General features: G+C 51.0%; 1 protein-coding gene across 3 annotated transcripts in view; it reads right to left on the bottom strand.

Annotated features, from left to right (window-relative positions):
- SHISA6 (shisa family member 6) overlaps positions 1–20,303 on the bottom strand; it is a 343,314-nt gene that overhangs the window by 305,045 nt on the left and 17,966 nt on the right. For all 3 annotated transcript variants that reach the window (XM_051824480.2, XM_051824481.2, XM_051824482.2), the window contains exon 2: positions 12,522–12,682. In XM_051824480.2, coding sequence (XP_051680440.1) covers positions 12,522–12,682 — 161 coding nt within the window. The remainder of the gene's footprint in view (positions 1–12,521; positions 12,683–20,303) is intronic.

Here is a 20,303-nt window from a genome sequence, read left to right as displayed (position 1 = left end):
AAGCAGCTGGGAAATCCATCTGGGTCTCCCCTGTGGGTAAAAGGAATCCAAAAACTGAAGACATCACTTGCTGACTCCCAGGATGCACATGAGCAGGAAGCTGGAATCAGAAGCAGATCTACAGCTGGAACCCAGGCACTCCAATCTGGGATGGGAGTGTCCCAAGAAGCAGGCTAACCCCAGCCCCTCTCCTCCATCTTTGAGTCCCAAATAGCCTTTACTCTGTAGGCAATGGGCATTGAGTCCCGTGAAACACAGCTCTAAAAGCCACTAGAATAAAAGCTGAGGGCCGGCGCCACGGCTCAGTAGGCTAATCCTCCACCTGCGGCACTGGCACCCCAGGTTCTAGTCCTGGTTGGGGCACCGGTTTTGTCCCGGTTGCCCCTCTTCCAGTCCAGCTCTACTGTGGCCTGGGAGTGCAGTGGAGGATGGCCCAAGTGCTTGGGCCCTGCACCTGCATGGGAGACCAGGAGAAGCACCTGGCTCCTGGCTTCAGATCAGCAGCAGGGTGCCAGCCATAGTGGCCATTTTGGGGGTGAACCAACGGAAGAAAGACCTTTCTCTGTGTCTCTCTCACTGTCTAACTCTCTGCCAGTTAAAAAAAAAAAAGAATAAAAGCTGGGCTCTCTCTTTTCCCAAGAACTCTCACCCTCTGCTTCGGTTTGAGTGTGTTCCCCAGAAGTTCATGTGTTGGAAGATGGGGTCCAATGGGAGGTATCTGGATCCCAGGGTGGAGCCCTTAGGAACAAGTGAATGAATGAATGAATGAATGCTTTTCTTACAGGACTGGGTTAGCTGTAAGGAGAGCATGGCCCGGTTTTCTCTCATCTGCACACGTCTGCTTGCCTGTCCGCTTTCCATCATGAGATGAGCCAGTACCCAGTCATCACCAGAAGCCATGAACACACCAAGGTCCTGCTCTGAGACTCCCCCAGACCCTGGAACCACGAGCCAGGGAGAAACCTCTTTGCTGGACAAAGTTCTCAATTTCAGGTGTTCTGTGCTAGCCAGAGAAACCTGCCTGTGATGGCTTCCACCAGCCTGGGGGGTGGGGGCGAGCTGCCCCTCTCCCTCAGGGCTGGCTGCCCTCTGCTCCCGAGCCCAGCACCATCCTGTTCTCATCACTGCACCGTGCTGGTCATTCTCAGTTCTGCCGACTCACGGAGGTCATTGTGCATTCCCACCCTGTCCCCAGTGCTCCGGCTCTCCCTGGCCCGTGCCTCATGTTGAGCACTGCCAGACATATTCAGAATCCTCCTGCTCGCGGGCGTGGGGAGTGATTAGTGTGCCAGCCCAGTGACTCTGCCTCCTGCCCTGGCCACGCAGTGGGATCAGGTGACATCGTGGTGGGGAGGGCAAGGGACAGGTCCTCTCTAGCCCAGCCAGCCAACCTGTGCAGCTACCAGACGTGAGAAGGCCATGGGGGGCAGGCACAGCCAGGGCAAGGTGGCTCCTTGGGCTTCTGGAAGGTTCTGCTGAAAGACACACCTGTTCTTAAGGCAACTATGTACAGGGCAAAGCCTCTGGCCCCCACCCCCCACGCCAGCTCCACTCCCAGGAGCTCAGGTCTCATTTTGTGTGTATCATGAAATCATGAAGTCAGAATCAGCTCTTGTTCCATGGCGAGGGTGGCACTGAGAAAGGAACGATAGCTTGGTCTTGAAGTTTAACAGGGCTCAAACCCTGGGGTCACAGAATCCCAAGAGAAGTGCAATGGGGAGGAGTGAATTTTGGATCGGTTGCCCTGGGTAGACCTGCACTTGCACCCAGCACACCTGTGCACCTGCAGAGGAGATAGCCCAAGACCATGCCCCATTACTTCCTGTCACCTGAGATGGTGACAGTACTCCCTGGGAAACATCACAAGAAAGCCTCCGAGCGCACAGTCAGCCCTCAACCAATGTCCTGCTATGCTCTGAGAAGAAGGACCCACGTCACCCCACCACCAACACTAGATCACCATGGCGTGAGTCACTCACTGCATGGCAAGGTGGTCTTTCTAGCAACTGAGGGGCTCCCATTATGAGAACACCCACCCTGAGGCTGAGCAAACAGCAGCCTGCCCTGGCATCTTCCCAGCAGCCCCAGGTCCGTGCAAGAAGGAAACCAGAACAGGTGCAGAGTCCCCCACCCAGGACAGGAGGCAGGCAGCTACAGGGGGCACCTGATGCCCTGGTTCTACCTGTGATCAGTTTGCTTCAAGGCCTGAGCTCTGGGGTCCACGTTCACAACCTGGACCAGTCCTTTCCTGGCCTTGTGCTCTTGGACAAGTGGCACACGCCCCCTGGGCCTCATTTTCCTCACGAGATAACAGTGGTTGCCCCCTAGGATCGTTACAAGATGTAAATGAACCACTACACAGAAAGCACTAGCGATGTACTGTTGTTAGAGTTACTCAAAGACCAAGGGGCTCATGCCCCCTTCCCTGGAGGCTGTCACCCTCCCCGGCAGTCAAGGGGCATGAGTGTCTACACTGCCCTCTGTGTCTACACAGGAAGTCAGCTGCCACACACAGCCACACAAGAGCAGGTAGGTCACCTCCCTGGATGTGGAGCTGAAGTTCTTCCCATGCACTCTAGGGACACGGCTGTTTCCAAGTTATCAACTTCCTGTTTGCTCACACTGGGCAGAGTCAACAAAAAGCCTCCGGACTCTCTCTGGCATGACCTGCTATTCCCCTGCTGGGTTACTGGGTCTTCTGACGCAAATAAGGATTGTTGTTTTTTTGTGGGGAGAGAGCACTTCCAGCCGCTCCTTTGCTCCCCAAATGCCCACAATGGCTGAGGTTGGGCCAGACCAAAGTCAGGAGCCAGGAACTCAATCCAGGTCTCCCATGGGAATGGCAGGAACCCAACCACTTAAGTCATCCCCACTGCTTCCCCCAGTACACACTGAGAACAAACTAGAATGGGGTATAGAGGAGGACTCAAACCCAGATTCTCCAACATGGGCCAAACATCCATCCCTAAATACAGATTTTCATTCTACTGCTCGCTTCACAACCATTTACTGGGCAGCTCCTGTGTGCCAGGCCCCCAAGGCGAGGGGCTGGAGGCCTGGGCTGATAACAGACAGCAGACAGCAGAGAGGCCACTGACCCCGCGATGCCTCACAATAACACACGGGGGCGATACTATTACCATTCCTGGTTTACAAACCAGGAAACAGGCAGTCTAAGGAACACCAAGATTGGTAAAGGCTAAGGAAAAGTGGCCAACAAGAGGGTACTGCAGACACAGAGGAGCACAGGGCACAGCTGGGCAGCCTGAGAAGCCAGAGTGCACTCAGGTGGTAGAATCTTGTCTCCCACTGGGGAGTAGTGGGATCCCAGCTGTGCAGGGCCAAGCATGGAGCGGTGCCTGGAACCCCCGTGTGGAGAGGCTGAAGACTGATGCGGGGGAGGCGAGGATGAAGAGGTAGCAGGTGCACATGACTGACTTGCCAAGCTCAGCTGTCAGGGAGAGAAGCAGTGGGAAGTGTGTGAGAGGGAGGGTGGACTCAACCTCCCATGGGAGGCTGGGTGTGAGTACACTGGCACACCAAAGGCCCAGAGCTAGAAGAGAATGATGCAGGAGTAGAAGGGGTGTCAATCAGAGAAGCAAGGGCTCCGTGGACAGAAAGGCACAAGAGGAGAGATGAGCCCTGAGCAGGAGAAGGAGCTTTGTTCAATGTCACCTTGGGGTGTCCACACCCATCCAAGACAGCTTGACTCTGGGTCTGTCATGCAGGGAGCAGTGCTGGCTGTCCCTCCTGGTGATGTGTCACTTGTAGGTTTCTACATCTTCATCCAAGTGACGGATAAAGACACTGAGAAAGTCAGGGCTCAGAAGGATGGAGGCCCAGGCACACCCTGGAGCACCCGGTGTCGGCTGTGATGGGATTCATTCATCGGTTCCCAGAGGCTCCATTCAACTGAGCTATAGAACCAGGAGGAAGCAACTGGCCAGCCAGAGTGTCAGGGAAGGGAGGAGGGAGAGACAGGGCCTGACACTGACACAGCAACTCCGGGGCCTTGGATCCCTCTGCAGGTGCCTGGTGAGGAAAGCTTCCTAGCCACATTCCACAAGGACAGAAATACCACACGTCTTACAGGCAGGCACACAGCCGTGCCCCCCATTCATCCCCCACGGTTGCCTCTGGCCTCCGACGGCTAACTGGGAGGTTGCCACAGAGACATGGTAAGAGGCAGAGGCTTAAAGCACTTACGATCCAACCCTTTTAGGAACACATTTGCCCACCCCTGTGGAAGAGCCCCGGCAGAAGGGCCAGGCTACCCCAGCGAAGGTGGAATTCAAGCGTTGGTTTGTCCAAGTCTAAAGCCTGTTTCTACAGCACCCTGCCTCCTGTATAATGGGTGCCTTCCAGTAGAGGAGGAAGTCCGAGAAGGGTCTCTCAGGAAAGTTCTTTCATTGCTGTTAGAAAAATGCCCTCGGGGTCGGCACCACGGCTCACTAGGCTAATCCTCCGCCTTGCGGCGCCGGCACACCGGGTTCTAGTCCCGGTCGAGCCGCTGGATTCTGTCCTGGTTGCTCCTCTTCCAGTCCAGCTCTCTGTTGTGGCCCAGGAGTGCAGTGGAGGATGGCCCAAGTCCTTGGGCCCTTGGACCCTGAACCCGAATGGAGACCAGGAGAAGCACCTGGCTCCTGGCTTCGGATCAGCGCGGTGTGCCGGTCGCAGCGCACCAGCCGCAGCGGCCATTGTGGGGTGAACCAACGGAAATGGAAGACCTTTCTCTCTGTCTCTCTCACTGTCCACTCTGCCTGTCAAAAAAAAAAAAAAAAAAGAAAGAAAGAAAGAAAAGAAAAGAAAAAAAAGAAAAGTGCCCTTGGGGCTGGTGTTGTGGCATAGCAGGTTAAGCCGCTGCCTGTGATGCCGGCCTTCTAGCTGGTTCTAGTCCCAGCTGCTCCACTTTTGATCCAGCTCCCTGCTAATGCGCTTGGGAAAGCAGCAGAGGATGGCCCAAGTGTTTGGGCCCCTGCACCTACGTGGGAGACTCAGAAGAAGCTCCTGTCTCCAGCCGGTTGTTGCAGCAATCTGGGGAGTGAACCAGTGGATGGAGGGCTTCTCTCCCTCTCTCTGTAACTCTGACTTTCAAATTAATAGGTCTTAAAAAAAAAAAAAAAAAGAAAAAGAATGAAAAGAAAAATGCCCTCACAGAGTCCCGTCTACTGCCTGCCAATCAGAGCAATCTTTATTTATTTATTTATTTAATTTACAGTTAGAGTGGACGTGAGAGAGAGAGAGACAGAGAGAAAGGTCTTCCTTTGCCGTTGGTTCACCCTCCAATGGCCGCCATGGCCGGCGCACCGTGCTGATCCGATGGCAGGAGCCAGGTGCTTTTCCTGGTCTCCCATGGGGTGCAAGGCCCAAGCACTTGGGCCATCCTCCACTGCACTCCCTGGCCACAGCAGAGAGCTGGCCTGGAAGAGGGGCAACCGGGACAGAATCTGGCGCCCTGACCGGGACTAGAACCTGGTATGCCAGTGCCGCTAGGCGGAGGATTAGCCTAGTGAGCCGCGGCGCCGGCCCAGAGCAATCTTAGGAGATCAGAAATCAGGTCATCACACTTACATAAAATCCACACTCCACTCTGTGACCCCTATGACCATGCATAGCTGGCCTGCATCTTTCCCTCCATATCATACACAGCCTTCTCCTTCACCCACCACGGAAGTATGCTGGATTTTTGTTCCTTGCACACTGCAAGATCTGCTTCTGCCCCAGAGCACTGGGTCTTCCCTCTCTCTGCCTGCTGTGTTCTTCCTCCAGACTTGCCCACATCAGTCAGGTACCAGCTCAATGCACTTCTTGAGACGGCACTATCCTTGCCCATTGTGCCCCTAACACATCACCTGCCTGCCTGTCTTCCAAGCACGAAGTTAGTGACTCACTTCTTTTGCACCTCCTCCAACACACTGAGGACAGAGGCTTAGTTTTGTTCATGACTGAAACTTGAGTGCAGGTGGACACTCAATGCCATTACCATCTGAATCAGCTCACTCCAGAGCAACAAAATGCAAATTACAAATGTAAGCCACAGTGGCTAAAGGCTCTGCCTGCAGCACCGCCAGCATACCATAAGGGCACTGGTTCGAGTCCTGGCTGCTCCTCTTCCCATCCAGTTCTCTGTTATGGCCTGGGAAAGCAGTAGAAGATGGCCCAAGTCATTGGGCCCCTGCACCCACATGGGAGACCTGGAGGAAGCTCCTGGCTCCTGGCTTCAGATTGGCCCAGCTCTGGCCATTGCAGACATTTGGGGAGTGAACCAACGGATGGAAGACCTCTCTTTCTTTCTCTCTCTCTCTCTCTCTCTCTCTCTTTCTCTCTCTGCCTCTGCCTCTCACTGTCTATAACTCTACCTTTCCAGTAAATAAATAAAAAATATAAAAAACAAACAAAAAATAAAGACTTGAAAATAAAAATTTTTAACAAAGAAGAAAAACAGGTGAGTAAATCCTCTTGGCACTTAGCAGCCACAGGTGACTGGGGACAGCATATCACACAGTGCAGACTGGAGCAATCTTTCACAGTTCTACATTGGTGTTTACATCACCTCCACAGGGTGACTCCAGTGTGATTCAGTTTCCTCATAGGCCAAGTGCAGGCTGGACCATCTCATCTCACTGTCTCACTGTTATAAAGCCATCTCTTTGCCTTGTCCAGAACACAACAGAGCAAATGACTGGGAAAAAAAAAAAAAAAAAAAAGGCCCCATTTCCCATGGGATGCGGAGGTTGACCAGATGTTTCCCAGGATTCAACTGCACAGCACAGGTCTTCTGGCTTCACAGGCAGCCCTACATCTGGGAGGCCCACATTCCCTAACGAGTTTTTCCAGGCTGGATGAGCAGAGTGGGCAGCACGAGCTGGGTGAGGGGCTCTGAGCCAGACAGGGGAGCCAAGCTCTCAGCCTCTGGCTGGGCTGAGCTGTGGAGCTGGGAGCCGGCCCCGACAGCAGGAGAGGGGTTGCAGGGCTTGGCAAGGAGCGTGGCCCTGGCCCTGGAAACTACCGCCTCCCAGGTCAGTTAGTCCCGGGATCCTGCCATGAACCTGCCATGGGCCTGTAACAGTGACCACTCTACACCTGTATTAGAGAGAGGGCCACTGCACAGGCATTCAGTCTCGACAGGTGCATTCTCACCATGTAGCTACTTAACCGACACCTGCACCTCAGCTCTTCCGAGTAAAGACTAGGACTATGACATCATTCATTCAAGGACCGTGATTATCATCATTCATTCACTCCCTGAACAAATGCCTACTGAGCACCTGGCATCTTCCAGACTATGCTCTTCTCTCTAGGACACCACAGGGATAAAGACTCAACCCTTGCCAGCAGACAGCTTACATTCTGATGGGGACAGGGACCCTAAGCCAATGAACCAACCTCACGCATTAGGAGGTGTAGGCGCTCTGAAGGAAATCAAGCAGGAGACAGGGACAGATGGGGAGTCAGCAAAGGCCTCTCTGAAACCGAGCCATCTGAGACATTCCACTTCCCGGCGCAAACATCTGGTGCTGGAAAGCATGGAGCCACCGGAACAGACAGAGGGAAATGCATCGAGGTAAGAATACAAATTGCAAGAGAAGGGGCAGGAAAGGAGGCCAGTGTGCCTGGAACCCATCGAGGGAGGCAGAAGGTAACCGGATCTGAGGTCGGGGGGTCCCCGGGGGGCAGGCCTCTCAGCTGTCAGCTGGGCAGCCTTCATTCTTGGTCTCCGTGAAGCTTCAAGGGTCACGTCCCTGAGCTTCCTTAGCCTGCCATTCAAGAGCACGGCTTTGACAATAGGCAGGATGCCTGATTACTCATTTATACAACGCACAGTGGTGTGTAGATGGGGAATAAATATTTATTGCCTCCAGCTGATGCTGCTCTTCAAACTGGGAAGTTGAGGATATCACAACTGTGGAACCCTGACGCGTGATATGGTCTCATTGCTTCTGCTAGGGGTGGGCACCCCACTCTCCCCTAACTATCCCAGGATGGGCTTTGCAGGAGTGGGCTAGGCCAGGCACACCTAACAGGTCTCCCCTCCTCTCCACCTAGGCAGACCAGGCCCACAGTCTCCCCTGAGGTTGGGGAACCTGCTATGCTGAAAGCCTCTGCTGTGTCCTCTAACCAATTGTGACATTTCGACTTGTGCCTGCTTCTGTCTAGGTATGGCCCTTCATAGCTGCATACCGGCCCCTTCTTCTCCCAGTTGAGCCAGGGCCCTCCCCACCTGCCTTGGAAGGACTTCTTATCACAGCACACTATCTCTGATTAGGCAAACCTTGGTGTTCTCCCTGTTTGACAGCTGTTCTCAAAGTCTATTTCAAATGAGAACACTTTGGGGAGTCTTAACTAAAAATATTAATGCCAAGATCCTACCCCAAACCCAGTAAGTCAAATCTTTGGGGGTAGGAATCAAGCAGTGGTAATTCCCATGACAGTGACTGGCAGAGGGCTCTACCAATCACCTGGGGAGCTTGTTACAGGACTGATTTCTGATCCAGTAAGTCTAGGGGAAAGACCAAGATTCTGCCTTCCCAATCGGCTCCCATGGGATAGAGCTACTGCAGGTCCATGGACCACAGTTTGAGTAGCGAGGGTCTACAGGCAGCCATCTTTGAGAAAGCAGGAAGCAGGCTTAACTGGTTGTCCACACCCAAAGCAAGTGCCCCTTTATGAAGCTCCCTTCAAGTTCCAAAGAAGCTTCCTGGAAGAGTAAGGGTATAAGGCTCTCAGAGGAGGCGAGAGGACTTTTCTGCTCGTGTGCAATTAGGAGCTTGCATGTGGCCCTAAACAAATAGCACAGGATCCATGCTCAGTTACACACGAGTGCTTAGCAGAGTCCCCAGCACACAGTAAGCGCCCAGTGAATGCCCAGGCAGCTGTGTGTCCTACGTGTCGTTAGCACTGACTCCGCCTGGCCCCAGGTCAGCAAAGCACTGCCTTTGGTGCTCCTGTTCATTGGACTCATTGTCCCCGAATTCTGCCCCTACGTCCATCGCCTGGCCGTGCTGATAATGAGTGTCTGCCTCGGATGAGGAGCTACTGTAACTGTTCTGCTCCCATGAACTCTTGTTAACAACCCTAGGCAGCACAGGCTCTGAGTGTCAGTTAACGATGAGAAACCCAAAGGCAGAGATCACCCTGGAAGGTTCTTCAAAAAGTTAGTGGAAAATGTGTCTCATAAAAAAAATAAAAAAAAAAAACTCTGCATGGATTTCAACATTTTTGGCACCAAAATAAATCTAGGTTTTAATTCCATTTTCCATTTTTGGAGAACCCTCGTATATAGTGACCGTGCCAAAAGACAAGTTGAGAACGGATAGACGCCAGGTTTCCAGCTTTCCCAGGGCTTCTCAGATTTTCACTGCCATAGTATTTCACTAACACGCGGTTCCTCATTCCACAGGGCAAAGAGCCTGAGATTCCACAGCCTCTCACAAGCTCCCAGGTGGTGCCGATGCACTTAGTCCGCAGTCTGTACTTGGAGCAGCAAAGCACTGACGCCTCTTAGTGTCTCTGCACGCCTTCCCTAACAACCCCCAGAAAGCTTGTGCCACTATTCTACAATTGGTGGTTTGCTGATTGGATGAGTGGCAAAATCACAGCCCCTTTCCACTCTGAGCACTTAGCCAAAGTTCTGTGTAAACTTCTGCTCCAATTGCAATATTTTGCAGCAACAGACACCAGCAATTTGGGAAAGCGTCGTGTCCATTATAAGCTGTGGAAGTCATGGCTTGTTATGAAATTGCTTTTAAATTCGAGTGTCACCACGGAGAGCGGTTTCCGGGCCAGGGAAGCATTCCCATCTCTGAAAAGCAGAGTGGAGAGTTCCAATTTGAAAAACGCAGGGAGTCAGTTCTCGAATCAGAACTGAATCGTGGAACCACGAGCTCTCCTTAGGAGCTCCCTAGAAAGAGGACGCACGCGGAAGCCAGAAGAAATGGCAACTGTTCCTGAGCAGGGAAGGGCGGTTCAGGGCAAATCAGGAAGGTCTACCTAGTCCCGGGGGCAGTGGCTGGGAAGCAACCCCCTTGTGAAACAGAGAAAAGTCACGCAGAGAAAGGTGAGAATAAACAAGCAGGGGTGCTTTTGATGTCAGAGTGGCCTGAAGTTCCAGGGTTACAGACAAGGCTCTGGGAAGACTGACTTCAAAGGATGAAGCCAGCCGGTGATAACACCAAGGTCAGATGACAAAGCCATTGAGCCTGAGGATGAGCGACCACGGGGCTTGATGCTATAGCCAGAGCCCACTGATTCTCAAACTCGGCTCACGTTAGAATCATCTAGGAAGCTTTACGCCCCGTCCCCGCCCCCTCCCCCCAGTCGCAGGCCACCCTCCTGCACCTGTCGGTGAAACCCCCCCACCCCGGAGGTACGGCGCAGGCATCCTTAATCTTTAAGATGCTCAGGTGACTGCCATGTGCCCTGTGAGAACCGGTGGCATCCAGCGTCTTCACTCCCTCAAGACCAGTGATGCCTGGACTGGTGATCCTTCACCTTGGCTGTATGTCAGAATCACTTTGAGGGGAATCCGTAAAATACAGACGGACGCCAGCCCCATCCTTAAGAATTCCAAGGCACTGTGCTTTTAAGAACCCTGCCCTCCCCCACCTGGCGACTCCTCCCCCACTCCCAGGTGTTTCTAATGCACAGTCAGGTAAATGAGCATGGTTCCATATGTTTTTGCCAAGATTGCTTCTAGTCTATGGGTCTAAAATACAGAGGCTGAAAATAAATCTTAGATTTTTTGCAAAGGTGAGTCATCATCTTTACCTTTAAATTAGGGATCGCTAACCTGGGAGGGATCTATGAGTCCCCTTAAATTCTACAAAAACTGCTGAGTCAATAGGTGTGTTGATTTGTACACCTATAATTTCAAGACAGAATGTCCTTAGCTTTTATCACATTCTTAACATTTGAGCCCAGTATCTTAAAGATAAGTATGACTTAATAAAGTCAAGAAAACTGGAGAATGAATAGAAAGTACCTTTGCTCTCAGCAGTGCCCATGCTGTGGTTTGGGATTTGGAACACACCACTGCCCCCTACTGAGTATATACACTTATTGCAGGTTTAGTGCAAATCACAGGGCTCATAGCAAAACTTGTAGCGAAGGAGGTGAAGACTTTGGATGCAAGCCATCATAGTAAAAGCAATGTCTGGGAGTGTTCACAATGAGATGAGACTTCCCAAGTTGCACTTGGCAAGGATATCGTCTGTGTAGGTACTTTGGGGTCACGTCCACAATTGGGTTAAGATATTATAGTTTTCTAATGTTAACTATTTGCCTTGGTTTGAATCCTGGTTTTATTTCTTAATAACTATATGACCTTAGAAAAGACAATGAATCTTTCCATCTCTCATATAAAATGAGGGATAAATGTAAGTACTTTAAGATTGCTATGAAAAAAATAAGAAAATATGGATAAAATGCTTGACATAAAACTTGGACCATCCAACAAATAACAAGGTCACCGTACTGCTATTACTGATCTTTTATCAGTATTAATACTTTAATGCCCTTGCTCAAGTTACTAAGTTCCCTTGAGCTTCTTTGATTGATCTGTAAGATGAGGGGGAAAAACAAACCCTCCCTGCCCAGTGTTCTCACGGTGAAAATCGAGCTGAAAAGCATCAGGTATGGTTAGCCCTCCACATCCGATTCCACATTGAACCATGAGATTACCCCAGCTGTGGTATTCACTCCAATGAGATTCAACCAAACGCCGATCAGAAACAACCTAGAAAACACTGTGTCAGCACGAAACACCCACAGACCTTTCTTTCTTGTCATTACTCTCTAAACAACCCAGTATAACAACAGTTTACATGGCATTTACATTGTATTAGGCACTATAAGAAGATTTGTAGGTATTTATAAGCAGAGATGATTTAAAATATACAGGAAGATTATGTAGGTTATATGCAAATACTATGCCACTTGATATAAGAGTCTCTAGCATCCTTGAATTTTATACCCTCCGGGGTCCTGGAACTAACTCCCCATAGACAGCGAGGAATGACTGAATAGAGTTATATACAGCAACTCATCCTATATCCAGGGGATATGCACAGCACAGGACAGGGTCACCCTGAACACAGACATACTCCTGCCCACAGGAAAGACCCTTTGAGGTTCCAATAGTTGAACAGGCTCTACAATTGGGTGCAGCAGCTTTTTGCCATGTATTTGCCATCCTGGGCACCCCAAACCTTCTGACGACATGGACCAACAGGTAACCATACTCCACCACGGCGCCCCCTTCCAGTGCGAGAACCATGCCAGCCATTCACAAAATCAGAGATGCCCACAAACATCAGCCTTCATCCAGCCCGGACACCCAACTGCAACAGTCTCTCCCAGTCTGAGTGCTCCCCAGGGAGACACTGCCCAGGCTCCTTCACAAGCCTACCCATCCATCAAGGACTCTCTTCACGGCACAGCGCTCCACCACCTGGCCCCCAGGAGCAGAACACGGCCAACACCTCTCGTAGCCTCCGCGAAGGTTCCGCTCGGCTAACACTTACCTGGAGTCGGCTTGGCGGTACGCACGGGGGTGTAGAGGTTTTTGGAGGAGGATCTCACCGGTGTGTTCTCTTTGGGAGAGGTATCAATAGCCGAGATAGCTTCTCTTTCACAGTGTGCGATGGGGATTGGTCCCTGTTGTCTCAAGATGTCAGCCAGAGCCCTAAACAAGGAGAAGGTCACACCATGAGATTCGTGGAGCACAGCCACAAAGGGAGCCGGCTGGCTTCCGCAGACCCTTTGATTTCCAGGGCTATGGGAAGGGGCAGAGACGCAACCTTCAGTTCTCAACTGTAACAGTTCACCTGGTGCTGGCTGCACTGGGGATGCAAGGGGGAGGTCGCCATGCCTGGGGGCATAGACGCTGAAAGGCTGTGACTATAGAGTATCTTTCTTTCATGCATTTCACATCCATCACCTCTAAGCCCTTTCAAAACACTGGGCCCCAAATACTCACCTCGGGAGCAGGTGGCCAGTGGAACACCACCATGGTGAAAGAATGGTGCAGCCAACCTCAAATTCAGAGACGAGTTACTAATGTCTGGGGGACCAACCTCCCCATCCAAAAACACACACCGAGGAGCCGGCACTAGACCCTGGTGACCCAAATTAAGTACAAGACACGGCTCCTGCTGTCAGAGAATGGTGTGATTTAGCTGAAAAGACAGGATGTATGGATAAAAAGATAAACATCCGGGTACAAGGAAGGCGCGGACAGCGCAGGTGACGGAGTTTACAGCTCGCAACTGCACACCCAGAGAGGAAAACAGGCAGGGAGAAAGAGGGACCCTGGGGGAGCCTGCCGCAGCTGAGGAGACCCACCCGACCCCAGGGAAGGCAGCTTGCACTTCCTCCACGTCCAGCCCTGACAACCAGACACGCACTCACGAACGACTCGGTCTGCATCAGTCACTGCACAGGCAGATGGGAAGCAGGGCCCAATTCCGGCCATCAGGGCTGCACGATGTGAGGGGATCGCTCTGCCATCTGGTTTCCCACAGGGCCCCCCCTCTGTGACTGTGACCTCTGGGACACTCACTGGCGACAGACCGAGGGGGTAAGAGAAGACTGTGGACAAACCACCAGAGAACACACCAGGGTACTGTCTGTACACATGGGGTGCGGAAGGGTGCCTCTGAGGGGGGTGGGGCAGACAAGCAGCAGACCCCCCAGGCCCCTCCCAGCCAGCCCTGTCCAGCTGGGGTTCCGTCAGGCCCAGCCCACCCCACGGCATCCTTCGCATGGGAGTCCAGCTCCAGCAATCGGCCCCCTTGGACACTGACAACCCCAGGGCTGTACAGATGCGTCTGACAGTGAGTTGCTCCCTGCCATTATGCCGCCTGTGACACGCTGAACCTTCATGGAAGAGCAGCAAGCTTGGCAATCTTATCATTTAGTGGCACTTATACAGCAATTTCAGATTTTCAGAACGCTTTCCCCTTTGCTGCTTTGCGTTTCTCACAAGCTGTCAAAGGAGGCGCAGACACAGGCCACCACCCCCGTTTGCCTCCCTAACAAGCAGTTAGAGAGGAGGGATGTAGAGCCTTATTGGTCTGGAAAAGGAAATCTGGACAGGCCCGAGGTACAAAGATCTGACATTCAGGGCTGGGAGTAAGAGATTGGGATTGGCCTCAAAGCCGAGAGATTTGGGACCAAATCCACGGATCAGCTGTGGATCTGTGGGATAGCTCTTAATCCCTGAAATTGAAGTTTAATCTTTTTAAGAGTGGGTGTTTAGCCTAGTGGTCCCCAAGAGCAGGCCTGGGTTTGAGTTCCAGCTCCAGCTTCCCGCTAATGCAGGCAGTGGGAGAGAGCCAGGGATGGCTCAAGTGATAGGATCCCTGCCACCCATGTGGGATCTGGAGAGTGAATCAGCTGATGGTGATGTGGCCATGCTGTCTCTCTCTTTTCTCTTTATCTCTCTCCTTGCTCCCAAATAAACAAACAATATTTTAAAAAGAAACTTAATCTTTTCCCCCTATCCACAAAAAAAAAGTCTTAAACTAACATGAATTCTGAGATTCCTCCTAATTCTAAAATCTGATTACTCTGTGCATTTTTTAAAAATATCTATTTATTTATTTGAAAGTCAGAGTTACACAGAGAAAAGGAAAGGCAGAGAGAGAGGTCTTCTATCTGCTGGTTCACTCCCCAGTTGGCCGCAATGTTGCACTGATCCGAAGCCGAGAACTTGGAGCTTCTTCCCGGTCTCCCACACGGGTGCAGGGGCCCAAGGACTTGGGCCACCTTCCACTGCTTTCCCAGGCCATAGCAGAGAGCTGGCTCAGAAGAGGAGCAGCTGGGTCTCGAACTGGCGCCCATATGGGATGCTGGCGCTGCAGGCAGAAGCTTTACCAGCTGTGCCACAGCGCAGTCCCCTTTTGTGCATTTTTAACCCCATATTCATCCAGGTTACCTTGACTCCTTCTCCCTTCTGATGATCAAAGACACTCTCCTACCATCTTTCTGTGATAAAAAAAAGAGTGGGCTCTAGGTTAAAACAGACACTCAGACCGATGGAGTAGAATCAGCAGTCCAGACAAAAACTCATATATCAATAGTTAATTGATTTGGAATAATGGTGGCAAGATCATTCCATGGGGAAAGAACAGCTTTTTCAATAGATGACCCCGGGACCACTGGCTATCTTCATGCTCAACAAAGTGCAGACCCTCACCTCACATCATGTGCAAAAGTTAACTCAAAATGGATCCAATGCCTAAATACTAGTCCACAACCTGTAAAACTCATGGAAGAAAATACAAAAGCAAATCTTCATGACCTCATACTTCACAACAGTGTCTTAAAGATGACATGAAAGAACTAGGAACAAAAGAAAAAATGCAGACAAATTAAAAACATTGTGTCTCAAAGGACGCCACCAAGGAAGCCAAGGATAACTCAGAGAATGGCAGGGAATAGTCACAAATCACGCATCTGATAAGAAGCTTGTACCCAGAGCATATAAAGAAATCCTGCTGTTCAACGAGAGAGAAGAAACAGTTCAACTTTAAAATATTCAAGACCTGGGGTGCAGCAGGTTAATGCCCTGGCCTGAAGTGCCAGCATCCCATATGGGCGCCGGTTCTAGTCCCGGCTGCTCCACTTCTGATCCAGCTCTCTGATATGGCCTGGGCAAGCAGTAGAAGATGGCCCAAGTGCTTGGGCCCCTGTACCCGCATGGGACACCTGGAGGAAGCTCCTGGCTCCTGGCTTCAGATCGGCGCAACTCTGGCCGTTGCAGCCATCTGGGGAGTGAACCATCGATGGAAGACCTCTCTCTCACTCTGCCTCTCCTCTCTCTGTGTAACTCTGACTTTCAAATAAATACATCTTAAAAATAAATAAATAAATAAATAAAATATTCAAGACCTAAAGTAGGCATTTCCTCCAAAGGAGGCATGAATGAAAAGTAATTTGATATCATCGCTCATTAGGAAAACATGAATGAAAATCACACCAAGATGCCCCTTCAGACACACTAGGTTAGCTATGACCAAAGTGCCAGGCCATACCAAGTGCTGGCAAGGATGTGGAGAAAGCAGTCTTGACACTGCTGGGAATATAAAACAGTGAAGCCCCTTTCATAACCACTCTAGCTGTACTCAAAATGTTTAACATGGGGTTAACATACAACCCAGAAATCCTAGGTAAGAGAAACGAACATATACGTCTACGTGAAACGTGTACAAAGGTTCATGGCAAAAATATCAATTATAATAACCAAGAAGTCGAAATAACCCAAAATGTTCTACATCTGCTGAATGGATAAACAAACAGGGAATGGTATTCAGCCATGAAAAGGCAAGTAGTGATACGTGCTAGGACACAGATGAACCTTGCAAACATCACACACAGGGAATCAAGTCAATCACAATGAACCACATTTATATGAAATGTGCAATGAGATCTGTCCATGGAGACAAAAAGAAGATCTATGGTCTCCCAGGAATTGGAAGAGGGATGAGTGCGAACTGAGTGCTAACAGATATGGGCTTTCTTTCTGGGAGCATGGAGTTGTTTTATTTTAAAAATAGAGAGTGGTGACAGTTGGACAAATCTGTCAATATGTAAAAATCACTAAATCGTATACTTTAGAATCCAGTGGATTTTATGGTAGAATTACATCTGGACAAAGCTGCTATTACAGAAAAGTTTCTATACTCTTCCATGACTCCTAAGTTCTTGTGAAGACCCCTGCTTCTCTGGTGCCTATGAAGGGGGACAGAGTCACAAAATGAAATCCACTGCCCTGGGTAGGTCGAGGCTGGACCTGCATCAGTGGCTCTCAACCAGAGTGACTCAGTCACATGTGCAGACACTCTGTGGTTGTCACAGCTAACGAGGGGGGAATCCTGGTATCTAACAGGCTAGAGATCAGGGAAGCTTTCCACATCATGCAAGGCACACACTGGTCCCTGAAGCAAGGAATTACCAAGCCCCAGCTGTCAACAGTGGTGAAGCTGAGAAACCTTAATGGCAACGTGGTAGAAGTTTAATCCTTAATGCAATCTAGCTCTGCAAATACCTACGGGGCAGCTTATATGAAGGTTGGACACTGGGCTAGACTCGGTCTGTAGACACTAAATGAGTGTCCCAAGAAAGAGAGGTGTCCTACTCTGCCCATCCGTGGGTCTTGGTATGCAGCAAGAGAGAAAGCAATGAAGATGGGCCCCATCCCGGCCTTATAGGGCTTCCTGCCAACATTAACAGCTCCAGAGTTGGCTGCCTCCAGGGCTCACAGATAGATGGGATGGGAAGAGCTTCAGAGTCTATCACCCAAGAGGCCCCGCAGGGCACAGGTGCTGCGTGGGACCTGGCTGGACAGCCACCTTCCCAAACACCAGTAGGCTTGGTGGATCCCAATGGGTCCAGCTGGCAGATACGGAACCACCTCTAACCCCAGGCTCACCACAAAGCCATCTCCTCCTGTCTCTAAGTCATGTGAGGAGACAAGAAAACAACTCGCACATACTTGGACCGATCCTCTCCCGGAAGAGGGCTTTGCACGCCCAGGAAAGGTATTTCCTAAGAGAGGCAGCTGGGGCAAGAGACCTCACCTTGGGTTGTCCCAGTGAGGGGCATGGTAGCGACAGAGATCCTCCCAGGCAGCTGGCCAGGCGGCCCTGGTTCCCCCAGCATGTGGCCCTCGGAGGAGTCTCTCTGCCAGCTCCCCTCCCCTCCCCTGAGCTCCGTGACCTCCCTCCTTGCTCTGGTTCCTTTACACCCTCCATCCCCTGGTCTCCAGGGTACTCGATAAATATTATTCTAATTCTGAACTGTGCGGTCCCGGTTTCGCCTAATTAATTTGGATACGCCGGAGGAAATGGGTTAAGGCCTGAGCTACTTTCTAACCGTAGGAAAGGAAGCTGGCCACTGAGGGACAGAGAAGCAGGTTTTGTAGAAGAGCAGGCAGCAGTTTTGAGGGTCTGAGAGAGGGGCAGAGACAGACAAGAGGGTGACAACCAGAGAGAGGGAGAGAGAAGCAGACAAAGAGAAAGACACAGGCCAGGAGACAGAGAGGGAAGAGAGACAGAGTCAGTGGGACAGAGACGAACAAGTGGAATGAGCAAGAGACAAAATGAGGAACAGAGACACAAAGGGAAACCGAGAGACGGAAAATGACTCGGAAAAGAAACAGCAATATTCAGAGGCAAGGAGACCAAGGGAGAGACAGACAGAGGGAGACACACACACACACACACACACACACAGATGGCCAAGGAAAGCAAGGAGGACAGCTGTCAGCCAAGTGCCCGGACAGGGTGGGAGCCAGTGCCTCCCCCCGCGTCCCCAGCCTCCGTGTCACCCTCCCCTGGGGACAACAGATGTGCCTGATTCAGGGGTTGGAGGTGCAACACACACCTCCCCCCCCCCCCCCACTGGCCACGTTTGCTGCAACATCTGATACACGAAATAAAGCAATTCTCTTGCCTGAATTATCTGGATTACTGCCTGAGTTGGCTGCTCCCTTCTGTCCAAGTATTCCTTGGCCTTCTCTGATGCGTGGCCAGCAGGGGAGAGTAAATTAATTGGGCAGCAAATCTGATCAGGGAAAAGAGTCATTCAGGCCAGGAAACATTTCCTTCAGTACTCGGGACGGTGCGTTTACCACCTGGGTAAGGAAAACACCATCTTCTCTCTGGTGGGCGTTTGGTTCCTAAATGTGCTCGCCAGTCCTTCCCCCCACCCCCACAGTTCCCATTCTAGCCCTGTGACCCCTGCCGACACGAGTAACCCCAAGGCTGAACACAGAGTGGAGGCGCAGGCTTCTTCCAATACTAAAAATTGGACAGAACAGAAACTGAAAATGCAGGGCTCTGTCTTGAGCCCAGGCCTCCTTCTGCTCCCTGGGAGTGCCTCTTGCACACATCACACTTTCTAGAAATCCAGGGCCAGCACGACTCCTTCTGGTCTCCCAAGCTGGGTGTGCGAAGTCAGCAAATGCCAGCTAATAGTTGAGCATAGGGAAACAGCTAGAAACCCAGTGATCCAGGTCAAGACCAAGCATGTAGTTGCTGAAAACCTCGGTTAACGTTGTCTGGGGCTGTAAGAACCAAGTTTGAATTTCCCCTAAGTGCTTGGTGATCTCAACACCTGTAGGGACCAAGCTCAGTCAACACTTTGACAAGCTGCCACCTGCATTCAAGACATGAAATCTTTCTTTACATGGTGAATGACTGCCCTTAATGATAGAAAAGTAAGCAAACTCTGCTTTATGGTCGTGCCTGCTTGGGAAATTTGAAGACTGTCATCTAACTCAGTGTCAGCCATTCGCCCTGTCATGGAATCCTCAGAACAACCTAGCACAGAAGGTACTGGCAGTCGCCCCATTTTACTGAGGAGCAAACACTAAAAAATGACACAGTTTGTCCAAGGAAGTAGTGAATCAAGATCTCAAAGTTAGGCCGGCGCCGCGGCTCACTAGGCTAATCCTCCGCCTAGCGGCTCCGGCACACCGGGTTCTAGTCCCGGTTGGGGCGCCGGATTCTGTCCCGGTTGCCCCTCTTCCAGGCCAGCTCTCTGCTGTGGTCAGGGAGTGCAGTGGAGGATGGCCCAGGTGCTTGGGCCCTGCACCCCATGGGAGACCAGGAAAAGCACCTGGCTCCTGGCTCCTGCCATCGGATCAGCGCAGCACGCTGGCCGCAGCGCGCCGGCCGCGGCGGCCATTGGAGGGTGAACCAACGGCAAAGGAAGACCTTTCTCTCTGTCTCTCTCTCTCACTGTCCACTCTGCCTGTCAAAAAAATAAAAAAAAATAAAATAAAATAAAAAAAATAAAAAATAAAAAATAAAAAAAAAATCTCAAAGTTAAATCAAACTACAGACACTAACTCCATCCATCCATCCATCCACCCTCCCCAGTAACTTCATTCATCCACTTAATCACATTTGTTTTTCCACCTTCTAGGCCATGAACGTAAGATTTTAGAGAATGTCCAAGATTTACTGGGAACAAAAATCTATCAGGATCCAGAAAGCCTGCTGTGGCTCAAATGCTCAACTCCGTCACTCAGTGAGTCCGAAACAGCAACAGTTGGAAGCTCTTCTCATCTGGTGATGTCCTGACCCCTTGACTGGACCCCTGCCCTGCCTAAGGCCAGCGTGAGGAGCCAGAACCTTCCTCTCTCGAGTTCACCCCCTCTACACGCCATGAAGTTTCCCAGTTAAAAAATCAATGAAGCAAAAGAGCATCCGATAAACACTTGTGTTGTTTGGTCCTCATGCTCACTCGGTGAACAGACGGCCACGCTCAGGTCTGCTCAAATGAGCTGGGGTGCCTAG

This window comes from Oryctolagus cuniculus, chromosome 17 (genome assembly GCF_964237555.1).
Source record: "Oryctolagus cuniculus chromosome 17, mOryCun1.1, whole genome shotgun sequence".
NCBI classification, from domain to species: domain Eukaryota; kingdom Metazoa; phylum Chordata; class Mammalia; order Lagomorpha; family Leporidae; genus Oryctolagus; species Oryctolagus cuniculus.
The sequence above is the reverse complement of the archived record's forward strand: the minus strand, read 5'-3'. Positions and strand labels throughout refer to the sequence as shown.